The sequence below is a fragment of the Dermacentor variabilis genome, chromosome 9 (assembly GCF_050947875.1).
Source record: "Dermacentor variabilis isolate Ectoservices chromosome 9, ASM5094787v1, whole genome shotgun sequence".
Classification (NCBI taxonomy): domain Eukaryota; kingdom Metazoa; phylum Arthropoda; class Arachnida; order Ixodida; family Ixodidae; genus Dermacentor; species Dermacentor variabilis.
In genome coordinates this window covers 45581116-45593658 of record NC_134576.1, presented here as the reverse complement: position 1 = coordinate 45593658, position 12543 = coordinate 45581116, and the positions used below count along the sequence as shown (strand labels likewise).

General features: G+C 43.7%; 1 protein-coding gene across 1 annotated transcript in view; it reads left to right on the top strand.

The window, feature by feature from the left end:
* The first annotated feature begins 420 nt into the window (after positions 1-420).
* The window catches only part of LOC142558326 (uncharacterized), a 40166-nt gene continuing 28043 nt past the window's right edge, over positions 421-12543 (top strand). The window contains exons 1-5 of the mRNA XM_075670473.1: positions 421-495; positions 1188-1365; positions 2769-2837; positions 4458-4692; positions 10203-10356. Of these exons, the coding sequence (XP_075526588.1) occupies positions 421-495; positions 1188-1365; positions 2769-2837; positions 4458-4692; positions 10203-10356 (711 nt within the window). The remainder of the gene's footprint in view (positions 496-1187; positions 1366-2768; positions 2838-4457; positions 4693-10202; positions 10357-12543) is intronic.

Genomic DNA, 12543 nt, shown 5'->3' with positions numbered 1-12543 from the left:
GGCTTACCTAAACGTCATTCTACTTAACGCCACCCCCGGCAGACGCATAGAAGGCATTACTTTTTGTCCTAGTACCACCATCGCACAAAAGTGCTGGGGAAATTGCTCAATTTGCATTTTTATACCGTGCTGCATATTTTTCACGGTCAACTCTCGAACGAATAATAAAGACTTTATGATGCCCTTTTATCGAGTGCATGTACGAGCTTATTGGTGGAGGTAATTTACGCGGTTATTTACTAGGTAGCTGTTGAGCCCACCGTGGTTGCGCAGTGGCTATTTATTTATTTATTTATTTATTTAGCATACCTCCAAGGTTCGAGAGCAATACAGGAAGGAATGGGGAATTACAAGGAATGTGCACTAAACCAAACAAAATTATCCTAATGAATGACGTCCTTGAAGCTCTTGATGGCGGGGATGGCGGCGATGGTGGCTGTGAAGCGGTTCAATTTGGTGCAGTTCTTGGGAATGAAAAAATCAGTTCCTGCAATGGTATGGCAAGGTGGCATACTAACTTACAAGTTATGGTACGAGCAAGATAATACATCACGTAAGATGAGAGGGAACATTATTTACAAATTAATTTAATTATAGGTCGATTACAATGGCGGCCTTTTCTTCTGAACATGAGACGAGCTGTTTGATTTGCCGACGCCGTGGTCCAGAGACGGATCTATAGGGTTGTACGAAATGCTTGTGTTTGTGTGCGTATAATGGAGCCCAATGATTTTGTCTCCTCAAGCATACAGAAAAGCAGGGAACGGGAGAGTAAGAAGGAGTGCTATGCCATTGACCGCTGTCAGTTCTGTTTTCCCCATAAACTGTAGCACGCCTCACGGCAAGCTCAATTGCACCAACACGCCAATCTTTTTCCCAACATGTATTCCAAGATCTAGTAATCTGCTGAAAGATTCTCTGTTGCCCCCATGCCTTTATCCGCCAGTGCCGTGGTGCTATGTTGATAGAGGCGATGTGCAGAAGATTTCATACATATCCTATGTACATTGAATATTCCCCTAGTGATCCAAAATAAATCGGAGCCCTGCAATAGCAGTTGCTGTACTTAGGACGTTAAGCTACATCGCTACATTCTTTCAAAGTACCACTGAGGAGCAGGAACTGGACTACCCGGCCAAATTATGTGATATACCTGTCTTGGTTTAAGCATTTTGTCTCATTTTCAGCTGTGTCACATTAAGCAGAACCTGACCGATTTCAAGTACGGTCTAGCAGCTTACGGCCTCGAGTTCGCCGATGCCAACAATTCCTGCGGTCATGGAAAATACCACGAAATTCGGGTTCTGCGACAGTTGCTGTCCTTCTTCGAGAGAAACTACTCTGACGCTGCTGACATGGATAATTGTACGTAATAAGAAGGGCAGCTTCGTGAGAAGTTGAGAGCTCACAGACGCCCGTGTTGGAACTGGATTATTTGCCACCGTGAAATAATTTCAAGTGAAGCACGATGGGTGCCGTAATTGCCACGCTGGGAAGCACCGACTTTCGGATATATCGAAGCCTGATTGATGCTTTGCATGCTACTGATGGTGCTCACAATTTAAACCTTTTCTGATACCGCGAAAGTAATAGACAGTAACCTAAAATACTTTTATTCTAATTCAAAACTTCTGTACCTATGTTGGACTACCTTGGAAGTTGAAAATGCATTTTTAGAATTTCGCTTCTGTCTCGCATTCTGCGCATTTTGGGGGCGCTATGCATGTTGTGTAGAGCTGGTATAGGTTTTAGAACGACAGAAAGCTGAGCTAGTTGGTAGGGATTCCTAATGCAAAGAAGGGCTTAGGCGTGTAGACACCGACACAAGAGGAGAGAAGTGTACAACACGAACTACATTATTTGCATTACGGTATACCTTCTTTGCATTATGGTGTAGGTCATCGCGAGCGTATAGCAGTAATGCAGTCTATGGAGGTAACACCTTTCTTTACAAAGGACATTTTTTTTTGTTTCAAGGCACTACTGAATAACAAAAAATACAACGTACGTGTTTTGTGCGGTCTCTTTTTTTTAAATTCAGTTCCTTTATTTAACATCAATATTATGATCTGAGGCGTACATGAGAAACGCCAGAAATAATGCGGCTTTATAGGAGTCTGCACACCCTGACATGCCATTCATATTTCAGTACGCATGAAATTGTGCATGCAAGAAAAAATAAAACTCAAAATTGCGCAGCAAGACAATGTGCACAGAATTATGAAATTTAAAGCAGGAAACCTTCACACCTACACAAGATTTGTTTAGTGCATCAATTAAGAATATAAAACGTAATTAAAGAAACATTCATGCGTGCGCTGCCTGGAAGTGCACAACGCGTATGAAGAAATAATAATGTGAGATGAATGCAGGGAAACTCATCGATACCGTTTTTTTTTTTTAATTACACATTTTTACACCTACATACCGCGTAGTCACACATCGCATATTCCTTCGATTCGCTTCATTTCTCTTGTTACGTCCCGACAATAGTGAGTGTGTCGGAACCAAAACAATAAATCTAGCAGACTAAAACAATCGTTACCGAATGCGACGTCAGATCTGATTCTAGCTTGTCAAAACCCTAAACACGTAAATGGCTGTAACTGCTTTTAAACTTTTGTTATATGGGTATAGTCGTTGGTATTCACCAATTGAAGCGCCTTAAGTCTAATTGTGGGATTCATCGTATTTTTTTAAAGCACTGTTGACACTTCGCATTTAATAACCGTGGTTATCTTTTTTTTTTTTTTGTTCTTGGTCTCCAGGCCTCAATCAAACTTTCCCACCGCAGACCGATGCTTTTACAAATGAAGACACGACGTCGGCGTCGCCAGGTACTGTGAACGCACTAAAGACTGGCATTTTACGCGGATTGTTATTTTAGGGAACCATGAATAAAACGCATCCCTTACCTAAAGCAAAACTATCTCCTCACAATTTTACAGTGTGCACCGACTATAACTTCACATCCTCAAAGCCCTCAAAGAATGCTTTAATGGAAGAAATTCTGCCGAAATTTACAATGCCTGCCATTGACATCAATTTATAGCTTACACGCTGAGTTATTTCACGTATTCTACTTCATTGATGGTGTATATTTTCGGAAGTGGCGTTAATGATGCTACTGCCAAAAATTTACACCACAAGCGAGGTGAAAGAAACTTCGTTACTGTAATACTGGCTGTGTTTGTTTGAGCTCTGCGCCACCAGTTTGGTGCACGCTGCAGGTCGTTCACGTTTGATCAGCCATTCGTCCCGCAGAACGCCTTGTCCGCTTGCGTTTGCCGTAATACCAGACGCGATAAAACTGTCTATTCTTTATTTCTGTTTATTTTTCTAAGCATTTATAACCTAAATAATTTATAAAAATCAATGCATATAAATGTATGAGATGTGGCGAAACGCCTGATGACAGTGTTTCAAGAAACTTGGCGTTGTTTGGGCTTTCTTTTTAACGGACGAGAAGAAGATGCCCCTGAAATTAAAAGAAATGTCAGTTTCTCCAGAACGCAAAGTATGGAAAGCGATAGGAAACTTCAGCGTTGCTCTGAAGGCGCCTGAAGGTCCTAGCGTGATGAGCACCGCCAGTGGTACCGCAGGCGTTGCTCCCTATAATGGGCACGCGATATAAGGTCGAACGAAAACCACCGACGTTTTGCAAGCGCCCCAAAAAATGGTCTAGGTAGTTTTCGCTTGACGTGTACTGCGCGTTCCACTCAGCCTCATGCGTGCTCTGTGGTGTGCAACGTATGCAGTTGTTCCGCAGGAACATTAGTGTGGTGCTCATGCAAGCGACAGAAGCCAGGACGTACCTCCTGGTTGTGGCCGTGCCGACTGAGCAGAGTACACTCTGGGCTCACGCTATTTCGCGCCGTCAGTTTTGCAGCCGAATGTACTGCGCTCCTCGGCAGACCTTCAAAGCCTTAGCGAGCAGGCCGTGCATGCGCGTCGATGTAGTGGGAACACGACTGCGGCAGCAGTGCCAACGGAGATGGCACGAATGTGCCACGAGCATCATTATAGCTGCACTGCAACAATAACAACAAAACCGCCCTTCTCTCTCTCACCTGGGAATTGGGCCTTTCAAGAAGGCGCACGCGTCGTTTTAGCGCATACTCGAAGCCGTCAGGATGGTGCGCGAGCAGGAAACTTGACAAAATATCGACCACGTGCGGCACTAAATGGCGCCTTGTTGACGACTATTGCCATTGTCAAACCTAACCAGCGCACGTTCGGTACGAATAATTTGTCCCGAAATGCCAGCTAGCCCAATTTGCTCAGGATAGCTCACAAGAACTGGTGCTTCCGACATAGTGCGTAGCACGTGTTGCCTAATGCAGGTGTCATTTGGCGCCCTGCATGGTGACAAGTGTGCACGTCGCGCGTGACAATAGTTTTGCCTAGACCTTCTCTACGTGATGGAGTGACTGGTTGTCGATGCATCCTTTTTACAGTCGCGGCGGCCGTCGAGAAGCCGCTGGAGGCGCCCCTCATCTGCACGTTCGGCGTCAATTTCTCCGCGTCCACTCCGTTCCCCGAGGACGGACTGTGTGACTACCTGTTCTACACGACCCTCGACAGGGATGGGGGATCGAGCCTTGAAACATTTCAAGAGGACTTCTTGCACTTCCTCACAGAGGCCTCTGCAGTACAGAGCAAAACAAAGTACGGCGTCGGCTTCGATTATAGGTAAGAGAAACGTTCTCCAATCACGAAAAGACCCGCCGCGGCGGCTTTAGCGGATGTATGGTATTGTGTTGTTAAGCACGCGCTCGCGGGATCGAATGCCGGCCGCGCGGCCGCATATCGCTGGCGGCGAAATGCAAACACGCACCTGTCCCGTGCATTGGGAGTGCGTTGTAGATCCCCCGGTGCTCCAAATTAATCCGGACTCGCCCACTGCAGCGTGTCACGTAATCAAATCGGGGTTTTGGCACGTAAAACCACAGAATTGTGTTCAATCACGAAAATAAAGATGGCGTCAACTAGGAATATGCAACAACTATAGTAGGAGGAGATTATAATCGTATAGTTTCTGTAACAATAGCATTGATGGTTCTGCACAGTACCGTTAAGTTTTGTTGTTAGCGTTTCTTTTCATTGATAACGAATATAATAAAAGTTACAAATAAATATATTATTATTAGTCTCAATGTTGTAAATGAGTACGCCGCATCACGTTTGAGTGCATTACTAGCGCAATAGAATAGTTGGGCCTCAGTTTGCTTATAGACGCTTTTGATAGTGGTAGCTATTAAAGATTTGTCACTATACTTTCAGGTATTTATTTGTCATTGTTCCTTTGGAAGGAATCTGTCGCCGTTTGAAGATACAAATCATTTACATTTTCTTTTTTGTGTGTGCCCGAGTCCAGCTCGTGATATCCAAAGGCTTTACCTACGACCCACAGAAAATTTCGCAGCTGGTTGCTGTCAATCAGTTTTTTTACAGCAATAGCTATCAATGGCTCCTCGCAAAGTTAAAGCGTTACGTCGCTGTTGTTCGCTGGTACTCAATTTAATACACGTTAGATAAAGAAGCAATTGTGTTTTGGTCATCTAAACCTGGAGGCACTACGTGATGTCCAAATAGATTGGTCCAATTTACTTTGTAGTTAAAATCTGAATTAACCCTTTTATATCCAAATGCATTACCTCGAGTTTCTCTTATGCTTTGAACAAGCATCTGCAACGTGACATTCAAGTGCATTACCTTGACATTCATGCTTCGTATCGATCGCATGGCGCTAGGCGTCATCCTAAGTATATTTCGTGGTTTTAATTAGGGTCATCTACGCTGTATCCCAAACGTGTTATCCAAACGCTTTTTTTCATGGTTTCAAGTTGGTTCCACTGCGTTACAATATTACGTGCTATGTTTAGGAATACTGTGTGTCATAGATTGTAAACGTAAAAACATAAAATTTAGGAAAGACTGTGAACACTTTCGCTAGAAAATCTGAATTTCTCTTGTCTAGCAACGAAGACTCCGCGACGTCGACTATAGTGAATAAGACGCATTACATCGACTTGTGACAATTTCAATCGTATCTAGAGTGTGTGTAAGATCAACAAGCTGTGTCAAGCAGGAGCCTGACTTTACAGCAAAACCACATGCTAGGGCGATAAAATTATCGTCATACGTGTCATTGGACACTGTTCGGTAATATTTACCGGTACATAAATTCGTAAATCTCATCCTACTAAATGCGGAGTACCGTCAAGACGAGGACGAAGTGACCCGAGTACCGGAGGAGAAGAACAGAACAACAAAGAACATCAATAAAGTTGAGAAACATTCTTATCCGTCTCCGTTGTAGTCTCTACATTTGGCGCAGTCGCAGTGGATTAAAACTAGTGCGCGTTCAGAAGACTCGCAGAACGGGAAGGTTGACATACCGTGGAGATAATTTCCAGACAATCGAAGCTAGCTCGGTTGGCAACGTACCATGCGAGGAGGGATAGAGTCGTAATTCCCGGAGAACATGGGGGGCCGTCAAGACGAGGACGCAGTGGTGGGAGTGCCAGAGAAGAAGAGGAGAGGAAAGACCTTCAATAAAATGAAGGAAGGAGCGGTCTTATTGAGTTTATTACGCTAAATCTGGACGCGTTTTGTTGCAATGGGCTTAATAGAAGAGTATCACCATCTGCCGCGACCATCCACACGGGAACAAGTATTCTTTTACTTATTATTATTTTGTCGCAAAGGCATCCACTAATGTAAATCAGACCACATGGCTGGCTTTCTAAACTGCACATGACCACGTACGGCCTGAAGAATGCGTCATGCAAATACAAAATAAGGCGAACACCACGATATAAAAGTTGTTTAATATTAATCTTTACAAGCTGTACATTATTGACGAACTATCTGAAAGATCTTCGATATCCAATATCATTCTCTTCTCATTCTTCGATTTATATTGAATTTGGTCTGCAAATGCCGTTCGAGCACCCCTGGTGTGCAGCTGTATTCACTACTTGACATCCTAGTGCGGTACCTTACATTTTTCTTTGTTCAAACCTGAGGCCATACATCACATTTAAGTGCGTTACCTCGAGTATTGAACCAAGCTCGTTCATGTGACATCCAAGTAAATTGTCTCAAGCTTCTGTCGTGGTTTGAATCACGACATGCCTCAATACGCCTCACCCACGGTGGTAGAATAGCACAGGTGGCAAAACGACCGCCGCAAGCACATCTCCGCAGCTCTCGAGTTTCTGTGCCAGTCGCCAGGTAGGGAGGCGGTCTTACAGGCCTGGAGATGCGCTTGCAAGCTTTTGCTGCGCCAAGAAGGTCCGTGACGATCGCAATTCCTTGCGTTAGCATGGTTTTGTTAATTATAGAATTTAGAGGCTTTCAATCGGCGTGGAACAAAAAAATATGTGTACTAGTTTGTACTGATCGAACTTAACAATTACAAATAGGCGCGCGCAATGTGGACACGACCGACACAGGTCGCCGATTGTGAGCCACGCGCGTGCATTTTTTTTTTTTTTGGAAGCAGGGAAATTCTGCCGGTGACTGCACAGTGTAAAAAGTATTTGCCTTCTACGTCATTGTGCATAGTATTTAACTTGTAGACAAAGTTGTTTTACGCAAGAGCTGTAAGTAAATTGCGCTTGGCTTCGTAGTCACATGTTTATTATTCCTGAGTTCACTAAAGAACTCAGGAATCAATTCTCTTGGCGACATGATACATAACTTATATACGCTTAGAATACGCTATAAGTGAATGAGTGTTCAATGTCAAAATGCAGAACAAACACAAACGGCGTGGAAAATGACGTGCTCCGATTTCGCACGGAAAAGCAAATGAACACGAACGTTTCCACTCCTATGGTTGCGTAGCAGTAGTTTCAAACAGTTTTGACAGCTTACTAAGTTTTCTTTTTTAGTTCCGTCCTGGGGCTCTAGATTTCTGTATTGGTGCATTCCAAATGACACGTAATAGTGCAGCAGTTTAGGCATAATGGTTTCCTTGTGATCTTCGACGGGATAATTATTCCCATGGGGAACGCGGCAGCCGAAAATTAATCTTTATTCCAAGTTGCCCCTGATAAACGTAGGCTTTAAAAGCAGAGGTCTTCAATTTAGTGCCCAAAGCTTTGTACATAATCCCATTATATTTCTATGAAGTAGAAGCTCTCGATTCGGCCTGATACCAAATGTGAACGCACGGTTGCCGCCGCGCCACACTAACCATTTCCGCTGTATATTATTGCAAGTTCATTTCGGAGCGGGGCACTCACCCGATATTCCGAAAACAGTTCCATTTTGTTGGTCATCATAATGCATATGTAATGCGTACACGTCACTTTTACGTGGTGAGCCTCAAGGTTTTCTGACGTCGCATGACAGACAGGAAACGTGGGCGCAGCTCGAAAATAATGTTGGCCAATTGCGGTGCGCTAATGGGCAAAAAAGCCGTATAATCGGAAATAATTGTTGTTCTCTCGTTCGTTCTAATCGTGCATAACCAGTGTGTACACCTCCTATGAGATGGCGAGCTTTCGCGGTTTTCGTGATGTCCCGTGACAGAACGGCAAAGCGGGTGTGACCCGACAAATGTTTGACAAATCGTAGAGCACTGATTGCAGAAATCTTACAGAAAAGTTTAGAATAGCTTTACGTTATAGCAACCCAGATCAGCCTCAGTGCAAACTAGATGTTTCGAATGGCTCACGCTGAGTTACACGGGTGTGAGCTATTCCCCCTTTCTTCTTTCCCATGCGCGTTCGCTCCCGGTACCGTTGAAGTGCTGGTGCTCTGCACATAATTTGACGCGAAGCTTTCGTAGGGTTCTACCTGGCACTTCGCATAAGTAAGATTTTGCCTCACATTATTTCGGGGTTCTTCAAAAGAGTTGAAGTGACTTATGCTCGGTTAAAACCTTGGCTCCAGAGCACAAGACCCAGATGCTCCAACCAGGCCAAAACCGCACTTTTGTTTCTTGAAGGCCACAATCGCATGCGTATTGCTCTCGTGCCCACTGCTTCCCTCGTGGTAACGGCAACTGGCATGTTTAAGACAATTGGCGCGGGTTTCGTGCGGCGCAGCACGAGCATGTGCGGGTGCAGACCAGTTAGCACCTGGCCAGACATGTGCCACTGTCGCGTGCACCACGCTGCGTGACAACCAATCACTTAGCAAAGCAACAGCGCGCCAACTTCTCCCATGCCCCCCCCCCCGCCCACCCTCCCCTGCGGCTAGTGGGTTGACACACTGCGGGACTTTATCGCCTTTCGTGTTGGCCCAGCAAGCTGTCGTGTTGTTACTTGGCCATAAACAAAAATAAAATCGGTCGTCTTGAGGTCCCCATCCGCGTGCTCCTATCGTGCGCACGATAGCCCCACACACACGAAATTGCTGGTCCCAACTGACTATGCAGTTCCAGTTCGGAACGCTTTGCAGAACTTCAAGCAATGCTCGATAGACAACTAGCTGCAAGATTCTTCGCAGAGCTTCAATGTCTGCTGTGCGCAGGATCTGAGCTGAATAAATACCACATTTGCTCGTTCCGCCAGTGCCTGGTTGTGTCTGAATCGGCTACAACATAAATACTGTGACGCCATTGCTTTAGTTGGTTGGACTGAGAATACTAATATTCATTTAAGAACGTGTCGAGAATATCACAAGAAAGCGCGCTTGTGCTGCCGCGGGTTCGTGCTCTGGGTGAAGCAGAATGTTGTAACAGAAATAGTAAATTCATCGCTGACTACAACATATGTGATTGCCTTTTTCATAGCCCATTCACAACAAAATAACTCGTGAGTGATTTTTTTTCATATTATTCTGGCAAATAAAGTACTTGCATTTCTTTTTAGGTATAGCTATGCTGTCTCCCGAGATTAAACTGCGCACAGTTGCCTCAGTATAGTAAACAAAGAAAGTAAACGTTTGGGAAGTTTCTGCACAAAAATATTTACATAATGTTCTGCGCCATCCCTAGGCTTTGTTTTACACTTAGTTATAAAAGTTGTAGAGAGGAGTCCTACTGTACACCAAAGTATACAACGAGAAGCCTAAAGGTTGAATTCATCAAACAAAACTCGCACTGAATGCAATTTACTACCAACAAATATACAAAGCCTATGTTTTCCTATTTTTCACTAATTATCACATAGCCCCACATCTGCTATGCCACAATGTTTGTTTCCCTAATTGCCGCTGCTTCCGCTTTCGTTACCTCTCTTTAGCAACCGTGACAAAACGAAACGAACACTGCTTGAACCTGTCGGTGCCAAAGTTCGGGATCTATGGGAGCGGGGAATTTCTCTTTTTGGATACCTGAACACCTCACCTTACTACATGGATAGAGATAGCCTCAAGCAGATGCTTCTAAATATAAAGGTAAGCCACTTACGCTTTATTCACGTCTTCGCGTGCGCAACAAGCGGACGATTTTACAATAAAATAAGTTAGAAATCACCAGTGATATTCACCAAGCGCAATATCAGCGTATACGCAAGCAATGTATGAACTTGCGTAGCACATGATCCCGAAAATTCAAGTGCTTAAGACAAGTTAGTAATATTGCGAAAGGGATTAGTACAGAAGACTCGAAAAGGAGAAAGAATGATCAAAACTTATGTAAGATACTGTCATGTTGCGGAGACGGATCACAGTGCGACACTGTCACACCTGTGAGCCTATAATTTAATTATTAAAGGCGAAATTGTGCCCAGAAAGGCGAGGGCCACCCAAATTACAATAATGGCTGTGAGCACTACACTATACAGTCGTCGGGAATCAATTTGATTTGACGGATAAAGTATGTTTGCTATTTATTAAAGTTGTTCAAATACTGCTTTTGGAATTTAGTTACAGAAATTATTCGAGAAAAGCGACCACCGTAAACCAGATTGTATATCAAATTATTTCTGACTTAAGCGAAAGAAAATGTGAAGTGTGTGCGGAGTCCATTTGGCAAAGAAATCTGTGTTTATACATTGACACATTGGCGCAATAATACCCTTCATGTTTAGATGCGCGGAAAGCTCAGGATAATGCAAGTGATAAACAACTTCAAATTATCTGGCTCCACATGGCAATGAGAGTAAACAAACAAGAAAATGGCGATACAAGATGCACCTATAATGTGTTGCGCTTCCCGAAGAAGAGAACTGCGATGCTACAGCGCCGCGTATTGTTGCAAGCATGTTGGCTGTGTAAATTGGAACAATATTGTTTACAGTTATTTAGGTGTAAGCCATTGTTATATAATAACTGGAAATTTCAAAGAGTAATTATCTGGCCTGTACGTTCGCTCAGAAAATATAGCCCTTGCGTAACAAGCGCAACTGTCCTGCAACATAATCTTTCGCACCAGCCCTAAGATCAATCTCTGATTTTCCCTCGAGACTCCATTATTATCCGTTATATATTTAAAGGGAAAATATTTGACAACTTGGCATATATTTTGAATACGCTTCGGATGGCAGGCACTATTCGATTCATTTTGAAAGTTTTGAATATTCGCGCACCATAATATTTATGCTTGTATCCTCCTAAGCACATTCCAGAGTCATCTCACTGGAGCTGGCATGTATTTGATATTGTACGACACAATTATCGTCTGCGAGAAGCTGCATTACACAAGACTCTCGCTGTAGAGTCGCCAGCAACAGTGAAGAAGTTTTAATGCAATATCGGTACCTTGTGCGGAGCAATGACTGCTAGTGATAATCCTGCGAAAAACGGTCATCATCAAAAACAAAACCACCTACGTGTGACAAGTGGACGCATGAAATCTGAACCTACAGCTGGTAGCACTTCGAGATTAAAAATTTATACTACAAAGGATTTCATTCAAATCGATTATTCTTTTTTTTAAATCCAGTGGGCTGCTGCTTCACAAAAGTTTGCCACTGTTGTCAAAGAGCGTGAAAACAATATCTTATTGGAGAATACATAATGAAAGATCCTATGAATAAAGCAACAGCGGGAAACGCAGATACGGTTATGTTCTAATTCACAGACTTTCAGCAAAATGTGCCTTCGAAAGCAAGCTCACGAGCTATATGCCTCTACCCTGGCGACGCTGGTACTGATACATATATAAGCATAGTTCATTGATTTGGGAAGTGAAAGTGTGTAGATCACCTCGTAAAGAAAGGTCTTGCAGCGTTTCTTTAATGTCTTCACCGTACTTCCGACGCTTTCCGATGAAGGGCGCATGCCCGGGTGCATAAAAAACTCGCAAGAAGCTGTTCATTGTAATTTACGAGACTATGTCGCTGCGTTGTTGCCTTTGTGAAGGCCCCACCAAGCTTGGTTCGCCTTTTGACTCTATTTTATTCTGTAGCGACTCCACGACAATTATCTTCTACTCTCCAATTTCAATTTCCTTTGCAATCTGTGAGGTTGCTTTTCGGAGGTGGAAGCACTGCTAGACAATTTGAATTGACGGACTCCTAGACGAAGATGCCGACGGAGTTTAAGGCAGGTACCAAGTCTTATATGCAGTGTTGCCCTGCAACGTCGCCCTCTATCTGCGAGTGAATTCCACTGCACGCAATAATCAAGCGCTTACTTTTC